Here is an 18,510-nt window from a genome sequence, read left to right on the forward strand (position 1 = left end):
AAATGTACCTTTCCACTGTATTCCTACGTACAAAGTAGATGGCTTTGTATAGTGTAAATTAACAAATAAGCAAATGAGAAAAACACACTGGAAAATGAAGTTAAAGAATTTCTGATTTTTTTTAAAGTATGGTCCTGAGAGGCTGTACCCAGTCAGTACCACGAGAAGGTGACGACATCTAAAATTTTGATGTCAATTTTTCCAAATGACCCCCTGCCCCCAATAATTTAATCAACAAAAAATTATTATTAACAAAATTCATCATTTGTTAATGATAAATCGCCTGTATTTTATAAATACAAGCGAATAAAAATGCCAGGAGTGTGAGTTGGCAGCACTGGTCCTCCACATCAAACCCCATGAAAACAGTTTCAGAATAAGTTACAGCAAAATTCTCGTTTTGTTCCTTTTGGACTTTGCTTCATCTGGAATATCTGGTCACATAATATCATTTATTCCAGTGTCAGTATAAAAATTAAGTTGTGAGCTAAGAGTCTAGAGGAGACAACACAGTAAAATAACTTTGGGTTTGCCTGGTGATACCTCCGTCTACACACCACCTTTCCACTCTTCTTTTAATATAAATTTTCTTAAAAGTCAACAAAATAATTCAGTTACGTCTCGTCAGTCTACTTCTTGTTTTAAAAAGGTAATGAATGGTTGCACTCTCCCTTATTGATGGCCCAGGTTGGATGTTCTGCTCCTTCCTTTCCTTTTCCTGTTCATGACGTCTTTCTTCCATTTATTACCGTCTTAATGATCCTTTGCTCAGTTGTTACTGTCTTGGTTCTCTCTACCCCTCATTACCCTTTCCAGGGCCGTTTCCAGGAGCAGACATCCAATTCATTTGATTTAAACACCACATCTACATGTCACACAAGCGAGTGCTTCCCATAACGCAGACAGTAAACATTAGGTTGATCACACAACAGTGTACGGTGTCCGGATATAGTTTAGCAATATGGATGCTTGGGTTTCCAGGGAGATTACACTACACAAGGATTATCTGGAAAACGCTAATAATGGTGGAATCGGATAATATGCGAGTAGTATTGGACAAATATGGGTTTTCACTGACAAAATAAGAGTTACGCTAACCGTTACAACGATGATCTCAATGGAATGACGACCGCAAGCGAGACTTTGTTGGTCGCTGCAGTTTCCAGTTTGTGTGATGGGAGAAATTAATACTTAAAATTGATGTTTGAAGCAAAATGACACATTTACAAAACAGGGGAATCACATCTTTATAAGTTTAGCCCACACAATGTTTAGCTTGTTTTCATCTGGAAAACAAGTTAAGCATCGAATTATCAATGCGGCAAAACAGGTAAAATGCCACCTACTAACCCATATGTCAACATTATGGTTTTATAAAAGCGGAGACTTACTGACCATCCTCTCAACTGAACCAGGAAACATCTTTGATATCTGCCATGTAGAGAAAGAGGACAGACACAAGTTCCCTTTCTATATATACGATAGGATGGCTCTGTTTTTGTTTTGGTGCTTTTCTCCCCTCTTCCTCTCTCTCTTTCTTCAGTTGTTTCATGTCTCTTCTCCTTCTTGTGCTGTGCTGTTCCTCCAGGAAGTCATAGATATATATAAAGGCGTGCAAGACGACCAGGCGCTTCGCATGGCAGCTAATTTGGGTTTCAAAGGACCTCTGCAAAGACAGGTAATGAGCCCACCGAAGGCTTTAAAGCTACAATGCTAAGAGGCGCCAGACAGATTTTGCAATTCATGTGTGCATACAGACGGGACGGGTTTGCATTTGCAAACACGCCGTCCTTCTTCTGTTATTAGTTTCCCACGGGCAACACGTTGAAGGGTCATTACAACGGACTCACCTGCCAGGTGTTAGATGGTTGTAGCTGGTAGTAAGTCAGGACACAGAAATAGATTCGGGGAGCCGACATCACTAATGACAGAACCAGCCACACAGTGATTTTGGGATCAGTGCATTTTGGGACCTTGCGGTTAGCTGGACATCCTCCCTCTGTAACATCTGGTCTGTGAAACAAGAAGGTTTGTTTTCTTTTCAACCCCAACTTTTAAAATTCACCTTCATTCACCTTCATCTGCCCATTAAATGAGGGAAGACGAGCCCAGGCCTCGCAGTCCAAATGAGAACGAGCGCCCGGACGAGTTGATTTGAAACTCTCTTTGTCTTTTGGCATCAGGTCAGTAATTTGTTTGCTTTTTAAAGGGGCAAAAAAAATCTGATTAAGCCAACAACTACAACACATGAAGCACATATAAGTTAGACAAACTAGAGTTGAATACATGTTTGCTTTTGATTGTGCAATACCCCCGTATGCCCTCTTTTACCCTCCAATCCACTCCTCCCATTATTTGTGATCTTTTCCATTTGCAGGGTGTTGAAAGGGCATTGATTTTGAACAGGCACGAGGGAAAATAGAAAAGGATTGGGTAAATGTCTGCATTGTTAGTTTGCTTTTGCCCTGGCTGCCTCCGAGTCGGCTGTCAGACTCTTTCATTCCGATAAAATAAAAAACTTCAAAAACTTTTCTGCTTCCAATAAGCTATTTGAGGACAGAAGAGATGTTCAGTGCATGCCAGGGCTGTTTTTTTTTTTTAAAGACAGGAATAGAAAAAGTCTTCTGCAGTTTGTATAAGGACAAAATTGTGGACTTTAGCTGTGGAATCAGTTTTGCTTTTGATTGCCGTACTCAAGCAGTTTAAAGAAAGGTTCAGTCATGTCACATACATCTTTTCACATCACAGCCACAGACTTTTGTGTATTTTATATGGACTTGAAATGCGGTTGAATAGTGTGTAATTTTAAAGTGGAAGTAAAGTGACACACAGTTCAAGATTTTATTCACAAATGAAAATGTTAGAAGTGTGGTATGCATGTTTTCTTTTTGTTCCGGATGCCCCAAAATTACAATAAAGGCAGTCACTTTACTAAAAGTCAGCTGGTTAGTAAATTTAATGTCATTTATCTCACAGTACGTCTGTGAAGTCTGCACAGTTTCTTAGAGAAAACAAACAACGTTAGCAGAATAGCAGAGATGAAGCTTTGGAGACGTTTAAAGCAGGACTGGCTTATAAGAAAAAAAGCACTCCGCACTTCTCAGACTTTTATTTGCAAAAAAAAAGCAAAACATAAACCTATGTTTCACCCTGCCCTACTACAGAATGATACACTTCTATGTATTAGACTGTCACATAAAGTCCTACCAAAAAATAAAAGTTTATGTTTGTAACAAAGTTTAATCAGGTTTTTGCAAGGTGCTGTTTGGACTTAAAAATCCAAGACATTAAATTACAAGCTACAATATGTTGCAGCTGCAGAGATGTTGCCATAATCCTATATATGTAAAACAAAAACAACAAACAATCGAAGTGTGTTGATTTGTCCTTGATTTCTTGCCTAGCTGGTCTTTAATGATAGAAAATTAATTATTGCCCACATGTACGCCTCGATGTAGAACGGGCTCTAACGGGGGCGATGTTGGGAGCCGATTTGCCCTGTTTTCACGCAGCTTGTGTGCAGAAGCCGAGTGGCCTCGGTGGGGGCTGAGTGCTCCGAGTCAAACCATCAGGTAATTATTGTCGTCTGTGGACTTTGCAGGCAGCGGATCAGATTAAGAGGCTCTATGATCTGTTCCTGAAAGTCGACGCCACTCAAGTTGAAGTCAATCCGCTCGGAGAGACTCCCGAAGGACAAGGTACCGTGTTTCACAGTAAAACGGCTCACTGTTCGTGCGTCTTTTGCATTTAATTTTTCTTTTCCATGTTAATAATTTCCAGAATTGTATTTATTTTAGTAAAATAAAATAAAATAAAGTGAAAGAACACAGCGAGTTGCAAAGATGCTATCGTCTCAGGCCTGAACGCGTTGCAGAATGTGAAGTGTGCTCTAATTGCAGCACACTGACATCAGCCACTTGTCAACATGACTTTATCTGCTTCAAAATACAGATGGCTTCAGGGAGCAGAGCTCTGTATTTTCACACCATGCTGCTGCTTCAATTCTGATAGTGATTTTTAAGCTCATCCAGAAGTAACAAAAAAAAGCAGCCTCTCATACTTCCCTGGCGTACCACAGTCTCAGTATGATTCAGAAAACAGTCAAACAAATAAAAATGAAATCTATCAATTAGATATGTTTCTGGGAAAAGGGAATCAGGGTAATTCCAGGTCCTGAAAACGCCTGGAGCTACATTTAGATTAGTAACAGACATCAGAAGAGTTCTTTTAAGTTACTATTAGAAATAATTTACATTTTTCTCTGATATATTTTCCTATGTTTCTAAAACCCAAAGCCAATTTATTATTGGTACGTATGGATGTTCTGGGCCAGACTCCATAAACCCCATTAAGACCTCAGTAATTATCAAGAGTTTAGTCACTTGAGTGAGTAATAAAGGAGGAGGCTCCAGGAATCTTCCTTATTCCTTACACATGAAAGGGAGATTAGGACAAATTGAAATTAAAGGTTACAAAACCCCTAAAATAGGTTCTCTTTTTAACAGCTCGCTTTAGCCTCTTACCGCTTTAATCCACAGAAACAACTATTGAAATGATGCACAAAGCATCTGGCAGAAAAGGAAAACGACTCGATGATGTTCAGCGTGTTTTAGCTATGAGCACTGCACTACACTGCATTCACACTAGCCCTGCACGGTTTGCTTTAATCAAACTGCTAGCCGCTAATGCTGCTGACGTTGGCGAAGTACTACATTAAATTGGTATTGTGCAATTTTCATAAAATATTACGTAGGAAGAAAAACTCAGGCCATCTTTACGAGCAACATTAAAGGATAAGGAAGACCCGTAGCTTGGCATTTAGCTTTGTCTTCTGCCCTTGAACCCTTTTGTGTTTGGGAACATTTAGATAGAAGGTTATTTTCTGATCAGAGCAGCTTTCAGTGGCTCATGTGCTTCATTCTTAGTACATGCACTGCCTTTTAGGGTTCCCGTGAGAAGTCCTGACCAGGATTAAGGCTTATTGTCGCTGTCTCCATTATAACAGCAACTGCATTAAAATATTTATGTGTTGTTTTGATGCTCCTTGATTTTATTTGAATCTTCTTTCTCCCCTGTTCCCATTAACTGGCTTGTATTTGGAGGTGTGTGCGCGTATCTTTGGGCTTGTGAGTTTAGGTCTAATTCAGACCTTCTCTTTGTGACTGTCACAGTTAAGGTGTCTGTGAAATAGCTTTATGGTGTTTATGTTAGCATAAGAGAGCCGTGACACTCTCAGGGTGACGGTTTCTGCATCAGTTTAAAATAAATCCTAGACTGTCTGATTCTCCTGTTGTGTGTTAGCTGACCCCCAAAAAAAGTTGATTAAAAACAGACGTCCTGGAGTTGTGCCATATTAGGTCCTAAAACTGCTTCTATTAGAGTATTTTTATTCACTTCTCTGGTGTATTTAAAGTATCCAGCGGTGGTACAGTAACATTTTATTGCAACTACCATCCTTAAATTTCATGCAAGCTCTTACTCTTTTATAGCTTGCAAATTTACCAAATTTAATCTACATGTTGAAATAATTTACATCATTTTGTAACTTGTTCCCACAGTAAAAATCTACACAATGTGACTCAAATTCAGGTTAACGGGTTTATTTCAGGTCCTCATCATTCATCTGACAACGACATTTTGCCGTCACAACAAATCACGTCCGACCTTGCAACACTGATTTTTGTTAAACTTGTGCCGAACTTGTTTTTTTTTTTTTAACATTCTTTCAAAGAAAGAAAGGAAAAAAGGTACATAAGATCAGTTTTTATTGTCTCCAACACTGAACAGATATAATGTGATGTGTTCTGTCAAGACATTGCAGCAAGATTACTTGCATCTTTAATGTTGCAGGCTAAAATCAGATTTGTGTTAAAGTGCACTTCATTTTAAAAAATATGAATAAATATTAAATATTTAAATATAAAATATTTCTGTTCTGTGTGCTGGAAGGTCAATATTTAAGCATATACATCTCAGTCTTTGCATGTAGCCATTTACTATGTCTTAAAGAAAAGTATATCCATTTTTAAAAATGTAAACATATTTAAAACCATAACTGTTCAATTGATTTTATTCATGTATATTTCAAAACTAAAATGTATTGTTTGAAACAATCATACTTCAGTATTTTTCTTTCTTTTCTATAGCTTGTTTGTGTTGTATTTATCTGTAGCCTACAGTGTAGTTGCATAATAAAAAATTATATAGATTTATTAAAACCTTAAGATTTTGATTATAGGTCTAGATATTTTGTAACTTGTAAAAAATTAAAAGAGCTGTAAAGGAAATATTACTTTTTTATTTTATGCTAGCTATACGCAAGCTAACATACTCTTACTACTAGCATATCTGTCTGGTAAGGAACAAACTCAAAGTATTTCAATCAGTCTTCTAAAATTTTGAATAAATACCATTGATTGGATATGAGCATCTGCCCTGCTTTAATTATCCAAATTATTATTGAGTTTTCTGTCAAAGAACCTCAAAGATCCTTTAAGGAACTGGAATTGAGCTCAATTTTAAGTACATGTTTAAGTAAATAAATCAAACACAAATTATAAAATGTATTTGTGGCAACCATCATTAGAGTGAATCCTGGAATTTCAAGCAGCACGATATGCTCAAAAATAGCGTGCAAGGGAAGAACCTAACGGATCAGGGAGTATCATCCATATTCCCGAGGGTCCACTTTTCTGCACGTGTTTTAATGTTTTCCCATTTCAGCACACACTATTTAACTAAGCTGGTCATTAGCTCTGTTCTCTAGGTCTTCATGAGATGTGGGAAAATTCTCTGTAACATCTAAACATGCGGCAGCAGGAACTCACCAAAAACGTACGCACAAAAGTACTCACCTAAAAGTTTTAAACTATGAAATGATGCTGACTAGCAACATAATAGTTGGGGAATGAAACCTACCTGACACAAAATAGACAGAACGATGTAATATTTATTTATTTTAGGTGGTTTTATGAAAGTGTGTATATTTTTTAAAATTAAAGCCATATGAAGTTTGATAACAGTTTCCGCTTTTTACGCCGGAATACAGACTTCAGCAGACGACCAGAGTGCGTTTTGTTCACATTTCCACACAGTTTGACGGCATCCCACGTAAACGCTCCAAATCTGTGCGGGTATGCCATCTAAATATAAAACTATGTATACTGTGGTTACATGTAGGCCTTGTTGTTTAGTTTTAAATTAGTTTAAAAGCATTAATTTTTTTCCATTTATACGTCTATCAGCATAACAAGCACATAAATTAATGAGTGAAACTTTGAAATAACCACGACCGTGGTTCCCTTTGCTCAATCATCTAATGTTTTTAAAAATCATAATTAGTTTCCATTTTTCTTGTCCAGTTCCTCAACCTTCTTTGCCTTTTCTCTTTACCATTTCCCAGTTTGTGTTTTTCTTGCCGACTCCATTCCTAACTCCGCCTTCACCGTCCTGTCTTTTTTGCCCACCTGTCTTCCTAGTGGTCTGCTTCGATGCCAAGATCAACTTTGACGACAACGCCGAGTTCCGTCAGAAAGATGTGTTCGCCATGGATGACATGACGGAGAGCGACGCCACGGAGATGGAGGCAGCCAAGTGGGATCTTAAATACATCGGAATGGACGGAAACATTGCCTGCTTTGGTAGGAGGACAGAGTCCTGTCACAGAACCGCGTTCACCCCGACACACAAACACCAACAAATAAATGAGTCACTGTCCGTAGGTGGACACCTCCTGGCTAATAGCTTTGACTGTCTTACAGCAAAAACTGTGAGGAGGGGAAAGTGAAGGAAGCCGCTGTAGCTCTCGTTTACGTTACAAGCAGCTTTCTGAAGACTCCAGAAACGAACGCTGCCATAACCAATGGATTTTAATTAGCCATAATCCGCCCAGAAAGTCTCCAGTGAGCCAGATTGTTAGCATTCTCATTAAAGGCCTCCTCTCTTGTCATAAATCAAAGCTTTTACAGTGTACAGCAGCACTAACAGGTGCTCTCGCTCCTTACCCCGTAGCCTCCTAAACACATTAATGTGTGTTAACACCCTCGTCACACCCGCTCACCTCCCCCCCAATTCTGCATCCCCTGCTTCCACTCTCTTAAAGTAACAACAGCTTTTAAGACCCCGCAGCTTCCTTGAGAGCTCCGTAAGGCACCAAAGTGACAGCTGTTGAAGCAAATTTCCCTTTTACTGAGACCTCAGTCAGAGGGGGAGCTTGCCAGGACGCAATTTCAGCTTGTCTAAACCAAATGAGGTGAGACATTCTTGTGCCACTGGCCCCTGCACAACCCAGCAGGGTGGTTGTACAGACAGTTAGATAAACTATGGCAGTCCGTTATAAAAAAATAAAAAATACAGCTGAGTCTCATTCAATTGGAAATGTTAACTCTTTTTTTCACTAAATGTATCACTAGTAAGGCATGAATTTCAAGCTTGATTTCTGAAACAATCCAAGTATGTCACACCTGTAAGGAAATCAACACAACTGAGTTTTTAACTTTTGTGTGAAAAAGATAGAGAAATAAATTACACACATGCTCTGAAATGTATTTAATAAATATTATTTAAAAAAAAATTTATGACACTTTCCAGATGTCACTTGTCTGAGTGATCTAGTCACGTTCATTGCTTAGATGTAATTTTGACCAATTCTTCCACATCATGTGTCATCAAAGGTTCTGATGACCGCTTCTTTTCTCAACTATCTTCAGTTCTTTGCCTCTGTGTTTGGGATCAATGTCAAGACAGCCCCACTATTTATTTATTTTTTTTGAAGAACTATGAACGACGCCATTTCATCATTAATCATGATGTGTGCTATGACATCAAAAACATTCACTGGGCTACTAAATATGAGTTTTGTCCAGTAGTGGAGTCTTGTGCAGTGAGTGGAAGAGGCCATGACAAATGAATGTATTACTGTAGTGGTAATTTTTACACATCTTTATAGAGAAATTATGTAGGAAGCACCTGGTTGAAGATGGTCTGTGATGAAATTATGTTCTTTCTATTTTCAGATCATACATATAAATGTCTTCAATATTAGATTCTGAGTCTCTGTAGCTGCTGTCACTAGTATATTTTTCCACCTTCTAAGGTTTAGAAGATCCTGAGTTATTTTACTTTGCTGTTGAGAAACCTTTGTAGGTCAACAAATAGGACTAAAGTAGTTGATATAATTATTATTTGCACTGACAGATTTCAATCGATTACCCATATCTCAATTTATGGACTAATTTATATTGATTTGAGTGCTTGAGTTGAATTCCAAGTCTAATATTTACAGAGAAAGTTATTGAGGTGTTCAGTACCTGTTTACTTCTGCTGATGTCTTGCTATGCTTTATATATATATATAATTTTGTTTTTTTTCTTTCAGTGAACGGAGCCGGTCTGGCCATGGCAACATGTGACATCATTGACCTCCATGGAGGAAAGCCGGCTAATTTCCTGGACCTCGGGGGCGGTGTCAAAGAGAGGCAGGTGTATGAGGCTTTTAAGCTGCTGACTGCTGACCCAAAGGTAAAAGCTAACTGTCAACAAAAGTGGTTTGCTTCTCTTTCTCTCTCACAGCTTCACCACATGAATCAAGCCTATCAGTGAATCCGCTTCCTTACATCGTCGCCTCAAACATTAAAGAAATTCAGCTTGACGACCTGTTACTATTGTATAAGTCATGTTTCTTGTCAAAAAGTGAGTTTTTTTGTTTTTGGCTGGCTATTGCCGTCATGCTCAGACGATAGAGCTCATTAGTGGGGCTTCTCGTTTGTCCATGCTTCACAGAGTTTGAACAGGCTTTTGTGTCGTCATATTTCATCATTTTGGTTGCTGAGAGCGGATGAACTCCATTCTCAGCTGCATGTTTGGATGTCAAAGGCTTGTTTCAATAGCCATCAACATGCGCCTATCAAAAAATAAAAATAAAAGAAGCACAGTCAATCAGAAGCGCGCTTCTGAGAGTCTAAGTGAGTGACAGCTTGGGCTGTTTTGCAACCGATTCGACTCTATGTTCAGAAATCTAATAAGTCCAGTCTAAACAGTGTGAGCGTTGTAACTATACCGCACAGCTGATTGTGTGTTGACAGTTATCACATCACTAATTCCCTCACTGCTGTCACCCCCCGTATCCCAGCACTGATCTGCGGTTGCCTTTGGAGTCGGCGGCTCCGGCGGCCCTTTGACGTGTGGAATACAGACTTAAATGAGCTGGTAATCAGTCCAGCTTTTAAAAACCACCTTCCAGCAATAACAAACACTTCTTTGACTCGACAGCGTATGTGTTTCACTCTAATTACGAGCTGCGATAGCTTGTTTGCTGTTGTTTTCACCTCGTGCGCAAGTGTCGAAATGCGGTCTCAGAATCCCTTTACCATGTTTAGCTGCGATAAAGGTCTTTGAGTTTATACCCGAGCAAAAGAACAATTTGCAAACGGAGAACTTCACAGGTGTTTCAAATAATGAAAGCCCAGTTTGGTATGAATTGGGTGCCTTTGTATCTCTGAGTACTAAGCAGATGTCCAAAATAATTTAAAAAAAAAAAGCAAGTTCTGTCCCAGACTCGGTTATTGGAACCTCTTAGGAAGACTCAAAATAAACGTATCGTTTGTTGCATCTCTCATCCTGAAAGTTCAGGAAAAATCCTTCTTTTTAATTCAAATTCATTCCTTTATTAGGGAAGAATACCATGTTATGTTTTTGCTGTTTAATTTAGAATAGTTGACTTGTTTTTTCCTGTATCTGTAAGACCTTATTTAAATGCTTATGGACCTGCTGCGGTTCTGTCCTTTAGCCTCCACTTGTCAACTGTCCATTTTTACGCACACTCTACTGTGGTCAAAACTAAAATGGTAAATTTTTAGAAAAAGTAGAACTAAGATCTTCCCCTCCCTGTCTTTTTTTAAAAAATAACATCATAAGTTTGTACACCGTTTCAATCCCAGATTTCTAAGATAAGTTATAATTCCCAACAATTAGGTGAAATGGAGGCGTATCTTTTAAGGGCACTTTGAACATTGATTCGTAAAGGGGCCGTATTGATCTATTTCTGCAATTTCGAGCAACATTAAACACTATGGGAATGCCTGGGAACCAGCCACCGGTTCTCAGAGTAGAGACGTAAATTTCACGATGATCACATCAAGTTTACCACAGTCCGATTTTCTTCATTATTTTCATGTATATTTTGCTAACATTACTCTAAGGATATATTATGGATTCCTAAAAATGCAGAAACGGTGCACATTCTCATAAAAACATATTCTGTACTTTCTTATTGCTTTAAAGTATAATTTCAACTAAAGCTAGTACATATTTAACTGTGTGAATTCTTTTTTAAAAAAAATACTTCTCTAATCAGCCCTTATTGCCTGTCAAATCACATTTCTGCTCTTTCATCGATTTGCCCTTCTAATTTAAAACTCAATAATGGAGCAACAAGAATACGGTGGTTTGAAAACGACATGCAATCAACAGGAAAGACAGGGTCTCACTCGTCACTCCCTCCCCATATGGAGGGTCGTGATTATTGTAATGAGCTTTTAAAAATAGGTTGGATATTTGCGGAGAGAAAATGATAGAAAAAGCGGGAAAAGGAAAGAAACTTCCCCCATGGACGAGAGGGCCTACCCTCCTGTTCCTCCGTCTCATCGTGTCCTGGGCCGTCTCCCCAAATGCAGATTGGGAAATAAGCCTCCTGTCTGTCCCTCCTGCTGCTGCGGACGGAAATAGCAACAAGAAGCTCCTCCCTTCCTGGAGGAGAAAAGTCGAACAGGATTGACATTAAAGAGAGTTGGAGGCCCATTAGCATTTCAACCCGGGTAGCTGGGAAACCTGCTCTGATCTGCACTGGGAATGTTAATCATTTCATAATTTGAGCAAGCTGCTCATTTGCATTTATTTTTTGCTCCCTTTCTTTCTTTTTTACTTTTTGTTTTACTTAAAAATAGATGTTTAAATCGCACCGTGGATTTGGCGAACTCAACAAATAGAGGTTTGAAGAGTCAATGAAGTCGCTTTATCACCTAGTGATCGAATTACGAATGACAGTTTATTTTAAAGTGCCCTCAACTCTTAAACTTATATATCAGATTTATTAGACATTTCACTATTGAGACACTTTGTACCTGATATTCGCCAAGTTGTTCTCTAATACTGACTCTCCGCCTTTACACACACACACGGCATCCCATTCTCAAAGATATTTTATTTAGGGATTGATGGACTTTAATATGACATATTTTTACTAAAGCACAGTAGCGTAGTTGGTAGCACTGTTTCCTTGCAGCAAGAAGGTCCTGGGTTCGATTCCCAGCCCGGGGTCTTTCTGCTTGGAGTTTGCATGTTCTCCCTGTGCATGCGTGGGTTTTCTCTGGGTACTTCGGCTTCAGGTTAATTGATCTCTCCAAATTTTCCCTAGGTGTGAGTGTGTGTGTGCATGGTTGTTTGTCCCGTCTGTCTCTGTGTTGCCCTGCGACAGACTGGCGACATGTCCAGGGTGAACCCCACCTTTTGTCCGGAGCGTTAGCTGGAGATAGGCACCAGCACCTCCTGACCCCACTAGGCACAAGGGTGTTAGAAAATGTATGGATGGGTCTGCTTTCTGGATCATATGTCTGCAACAGTGTCTTTTAGTAATCAGTTTGACTATAAAAAAAACTTTGATAAATGTATGAATGAGTTTCCTGTTTCTCTAACCCTAGATATGGTTTGCAGGTGTTAGAAGACCGACTTTGTAGTTGTATTTATGTGTAGAAGCAGGGTGCTGGATTGAATATACAAGGTAACTGGATCAATTTGTTAATTTGAACGGGTGACTCAATACTTCTAGCAATGTATTGTATGCAACTAATTAATGCTGCATTACATTTCCTCAGTATTACATGCTGTCTACTCGTATTTCACTTTGTGCTATTTACCTCACTTACTTCTTGCACCACTTCAAAACACCCAGGGGGCATTTAAGCTCCTCATCAGACTACTTAACATTGTACAGCATTCATTAATAAAAGTCTTGTGACTAAATCATATGAGCAATAGAGTTCAATCAATTGATCATTTTCTTCCATTAGAAAATTTGCAGAACTGACTTCGTCACAAGCATAGTGGATACCACAAAAAGTACAAAAATAGGATCTGGGGAAAAGTCCCGAAACTACTATAACAATTTTATTTTTTGTTTTTATCGGATAATGTGATGATTTCGCTGGTAATGAAGGTATTTTTGTCCCTACTAGAGCGTCCTACATCCAGCAGCGAGGTTAACATTGTTAGGAAAGCCAAAACTCGAAAACCGCCTTTAATTTGTTTTTAAGGATATATCCAACTTGATAAATGCATCAACAGACTGAAAATATCAAACATTTTGTTCCTACTGACGATAAAGAGGAGTTTGCTTAAGGTCTAGGACATTTGCAACAATGTTTACTCCATGTTTTTGTCTGATTGGTTGATAATTTACCTTGTCGTCTTTTTCAGTCCCTTTCCAGCTAATAGCAATCAAGACTTGTGTACAAAGTTTCCTTAATTAATAAACGTCATAACATTTAATGGATAGTGTCTCAGCTGCTCTTACCACAGTTCTCTCCTGAATTTTTCATTTATATTAGTTTTATTCAGTATATCTCGGATAAAAGTATTGTAGAAACTTAGTATTTGTCTATTATTAATATTTTGGTGAACGTCATTGATGGCGCGTAGTATTAGTTTGTTACAGAAGAAGATAAAGAATTGGGTGCCTTCTATAAGGATAACCATTAATGTCTCGCTCATTCTTGTTATCGGCCTCTGTGACGTTCCAGTCACAGCGAGATTCAATCGATTTATGCCCCATTTAAATCATAGAACCCATATGAACAAGGAATTGGCCTGCAATAAAGCCCAAGTGTGGTGACCATCACACAAAAAAGCTGATATTTTGGTATCTGTCGTCTTTGTCAGCCACTGTCTCTCCGTCACACTTTGGTTTTGTGTGTGTGTGTGTTTCTCTGTGTGTGTCTCTGCCTCTTTCTGTCTCTTTTCCCTGGCTGTCAGATGCTGCTTTGATGTCTCTGGGTCATTGTGCTGAGAGGAGTGGAAGTAATATTAGCGTCTGCAGCTGCATAACAAAGATGAGGCAGGAGATGACAACGCCTTCTTTTTCTCTCTCAGTTCACCTCCTTAATATCCTCCCTTTAAGCATCTATTACCGTAAAGATTCATTTTTTCAAAAAAAGTAAATGGGAAAGGAAACTCGCGTACATAGTGGAGATACTTTTGTGACGCTACATGCACAGGAAATAAACTCCAAAATGTAATGAAACCGAGGAAAAGGAGAAAATAAAATGACCGGAAGCAAAGTTCTTGCTTTAAATTTGTGAAGTTTTATGCGGCTTGGTTGCCTCCACCAGACCATTCAGCTTTGTTTGACTTGAGGCCCCCCCAGCCTTTTTATGCGAAGACGTATTTATTTTCCATGCTGAAATAAATAGCTGCACTTTCTTCATATCCGCGTCTCAAACAGTTTGTTGACAGAATAGCTGAATTTATTGGGGTTTTTCTCAGATCACCTGTAGGCACAGAGCAGGAGCAGCAAAGCTATACCAACAGCCAAATGACCTTGTTATTGCCTCGTGCCTGTGCCATAGAGGAAGTGGCAGATGGATTTCTTTTGTCCAGCTTGACATTTATGTTGTTCTCGAGGCCTAGGGCTGTTTTTTTTGTGTTGTTGTTGTTGTAATTTCTGTGGGCTACAGTATATGATGGAATTCCTTCAGTTCACCCCCCATATCAGCCATTCTGCTGTTTAGTCCACAGTGATAATGTAACTGATACATTATTTAAAGTAATGTAAGAATAAACTTCAATTCTCATCTTTTATCGCCACGGCATTGAAAAAAATCACGATTGTGAAGCAGAGGGGCTAAACCGCAGCGTTCGTTTCTTCCCCTTTAAACTCGTTTTCTGTTCACGATCATCAAAAACGTCATCTTTCTGAGGCAGAAGCATTCTGCAACAGGAGGGAACGCCTTATGAAGACGAAGCCGTTCAGAACGGTTAGTTCTGCTGACGTCGGCAGCAGAGTCTGGGGCACGTTTTCGTTGCGTGTTTTGTTGGGAAAGCTCAGCCTCCCACAGCTGCTCTTCAGTGCTTCCGCAAAAACAAATTTGAGAAAAAGGAGCGATGACGACACCAAGTAGATACAGACAAATCAAAAGGCAAGTTAAATGTGTTGTTTTCAAAGAACATTAAAACCGGCAAATTGACCCGGCGTTATTCAATACGGTACGTTGAGATCATTGTGAAAATATGTTATCGTGTGGAGTTGTTACTGCTGAAGGTTTCATGTTGCTACATAATGAAAGAATGAAACAATTTCAGCTGCAAAGTTACTTAAATACAGTTTACTCACATCAAAACAAACGGTTTCACCTGAGCTGTCTCTGTCATGTCGAATTTTGTATAATCAATCTTCGGCAGCAAGAATAAGTTGGACGGATGCGACTGCCACTTTAGCTTTGTTCTACTGTGGCGATTCGCTTCTGTTTTTTTTATTTTTGAAAGGTTCTGATACACTCATCATTGGTATGAATCTCATGATGGTTTTAATTATGTTTTCCATCGTGCTTTATCCAGGTTGAAATGGTTATACATTCTAGTACCTTAATATAAACTTACTAAAAAAACCAACTTGGAACATCCTAAAACTAGTTTTAAAAGCATGACTTGTGTTATTGTTCTCCACTTTAAACATCTGACCCAAACTGTCTCTCTCTCTTTCTCTCCAATGAAACAAAGGCTCGGTAGATTGTAGACTATAGCGTGGACTGAGAGGATTGTGACTAAGAAAGAAGGGATTTCTCTAAAATCACACTAAAGCGCTGTAAGAATCTGTCTCCGTCCACACGGATAAGCCAGTTGTCTTCTAGAGTAAGGTCTTACGATGAGAGAAGACAATGATTGAGTTGTTAGGCCACAATGTCAAGAAAAATGTTTGGAGGAGTCAAGACGAAGGTTTTAAACTAAAACTAACTGTACAAACTATTCAGCATCAGGTGGTAGGGATTTATTTCCTAATGAAGGAGCATCACATTCTTTCTCTTCACCTAAAATTAATTGTTTTCATGCTTAACAAAATTGGGTTTTCTAAGAGGACAGTGATCCCTAAGTAGCTTTTTTTGTTCCTAATGGATCAAGCAGGCTAACATTACACTTTGAGAATATGTCAAACCTCGACCCAAGCTTGTAGTAAGACAAATCTTCAGACATGTTGGTACAACTGGTGGATAGTTTCTCTGCGTTTTGCTGAACATTTAACCAAATATCAGTTGAAGTGTATGTACATTTTTCAGCCCGCATGTCACATTGTGATGAACTCCATTACAGTCATCATAAATTTAAACATTTTTTTTTGTTTGTTTTTATTATTTTTTCCTTCACTATGTGTAACTTTAAAAGGTGCCTCCCACAGTTCTCTATCCCCTGTGGCCCTGAAACAAAATGGCACACAATTTAACTTCTTTCCATCTCAGTAGCTTTGCTTTGCCTTACCTTGTGGTCCATCTTTAACCGCTTTCCTCCTCACGGTGACACTCCAGATCCCATCATCCTGTCCACAGGGCCAGATTCTTACTGTTTTCCTAAGATTACCTTTCTACAGAATTTTTTTTTATATAGATGACATTTGCCACTAGTTATTTAGTGGGACGTGACTGCACATTTATACCGTGGAGTGTCAAAATGCCCCCATTAGTGCTCTCATCATTCTGTCTCCTGCTTTTTGTTGGGTTTTTTTACGTTGTCTATTTCGAACTCTTCTCCTCTCTGAACTTCTCTCCCTCCTTGTCCCTCTCCTTTTCTATCCCTGTAGCCTTGCATCTTGCTCGGTCCTGTTACGCACAAAAACAAGGAGCTACTCTTAGTTTCACGGCTGCTAGCTGAATCCTGCAGGAACTTATCCCGCTGCCTCCGACGTCGGAGCCCGCATCTGACGTGCTACGATGTTCCAAGGTGTTGCGGGACGGAAGAAGCTCCACTCTGAGCAAGTTGGGCTGCGAACGTTGTTCTGAACAACAACAACGCCGACTTGTCCTTGAAGAAACGAAGGAAGAAATAAAACAACTATGTGCTAAAAAGCTATTTCCCTGATGCTTTAAAGCACATTGTTCTACTGGAAATCACACGGCCCTCTTACTTTCACCACAAAGACATGTAGGCTCGTGTCGCCGCCGCTCGTATGCACATGCGGCCCACCTGGGACCTGCATCGACTTTTAATCACAAGACTCGCATGTGATGTAAAAGTCCTAAGCCGTTTTATTTTGGAGCCGAGTGAAATCACCTCTCTGTCTGGAGCCGCGGGCCTGTGGGAGATGCTGCTCCCACGTGTAATAAATACAAGCAGTACAAGCGAGAAAGAGAAGAAAGCAAACTACCCCGATAATGGAGTTCATTCTCGGCGTGCGGAATATAACACAAGTACTAAATAGGGGAGCAGCCTTTCGGGGACGCATACTTAGTCCAGCCGACACACTGGGGCTGCCATATTGAGGCCAGGCTACAAGAGAAGTGAACATTGCTTTTGACAAGCAGACAGTTTGTGTGTTCTCGGGGAGCAGTAGCTCTGGTTGCTGTATTTCTCTTTTTTTTTTTTTTTTCTTTTCAATTATGTGCCGTGTTGGTCATTGTATTGGTTTGCCATTACGGGAGGAGGAAGGCTGTACGTCTCATAATGGTTTTTCTGGCAGATTTGCTTACAGGGCAGTAAAATCTAATAGTGACCGTTATAGGGTTGGCATTGTGCGCATTGTCGTCCACCACTGTACATTTTAAGATTAGTGTTGTGTTTTAAGCCAGTCCCGTAATAATGCTAACTCTCTGTTAGTCCATGAAACTTTTTCAGTTCGAGCGTCATAAAATTCTACATCCCAGTTTACTCTGTGCACTTTTTTTTTTTTTCCATTTCAGATGCAGAAATTTGTTTGTTTCTTTCTGCAGGTTTCAAGGTTTTACATTCCAGCCTTCGAGACTGGAAGGGTAGAAGTTTATGTCCCAAGCTGTGCCGCTTTACCGAAGCGCACGTCTACTGATTGATCCATCATGAGTACGGGCATGATTAGAGGTTTGTTTTGTTTACACACATCAAAAAGTTAAGGGAAACACTCCTGCCCGTACTTTGCGATACTGCAATTTTCCTACAAAAACACAATGATTAATAAAAAAGCATTTAGTTTAGTGCAATGTATTTACTTCAAAGCATTCCCTTTTATCCTGATTTATAATTACTCGTCTCCATCCCGACAGAGCAACATGGCGGTGGCTTCAGAGCATCTGGAGCTTGGCAGGGTTCATGAGGAAAGAGGAAAAGATTGATATGCGCAAATTTAAAAAGGAAATATCTAAAGCAGTCAGCAGCATTAAATAATTCAGCTTATCTTGGGCATATGATCAAAGCTAGTGTAAAATAACTAATATACAGATCTCTGTAGATGGATATAGTTGTATATGTAGATATATAGATATGATGTATAAACAGTTTAATT

At 39.2% G+C, this 18,510-nt stretch overlaps 1 protein-coding gene across 1 annotated transcript in view; it reads left to right on the forward strand.

Moving 5' to 3' along the window:
* Nucleotides 1–18,510, forward strand: part of suclg2 (succinate-CoA ligase GDP-forming subunit beta) — a 114,283-nt gene that overhangs the window by 55,065 nt on the left and 40,708 nt on the right. The window contains exons 6-9 of the mRNA XM_032549731.1: nt 1,589–1,678; nt 3,602–3,698; nt 7,479–7,640; nt 9,376–9,518. Coding sequence (XP_032405622.1) covers nt 1,589–1,678; nt 3,602–3,698; nt 7,479–7,640; nt 9,376–9,518 — 492 coding nt within the window. The remainder of the gene's footprint in view (nt 1–1,588; nt 1,679–3,601; nt 3,699–7,478; nt 7,641–9,375; nt 9,519–18,510) is intronic.

This window comes from Xiphophorus hellerii, chromosome 20 (genome assembly GCF_003331165.1).
Source record: "Xiphophorus hellerii strain 12219 chromosome 20, Xiphophorus_hellerii-4.1, whole genome shotgun sequence".
Taxonomy (NCBI): Eukaryota; Metazoa; Chordata; class Actinopteri; order Cyprinodontiformes; family Poeciliidae; genus Xiphophorus; species Xiphophorus hellerii.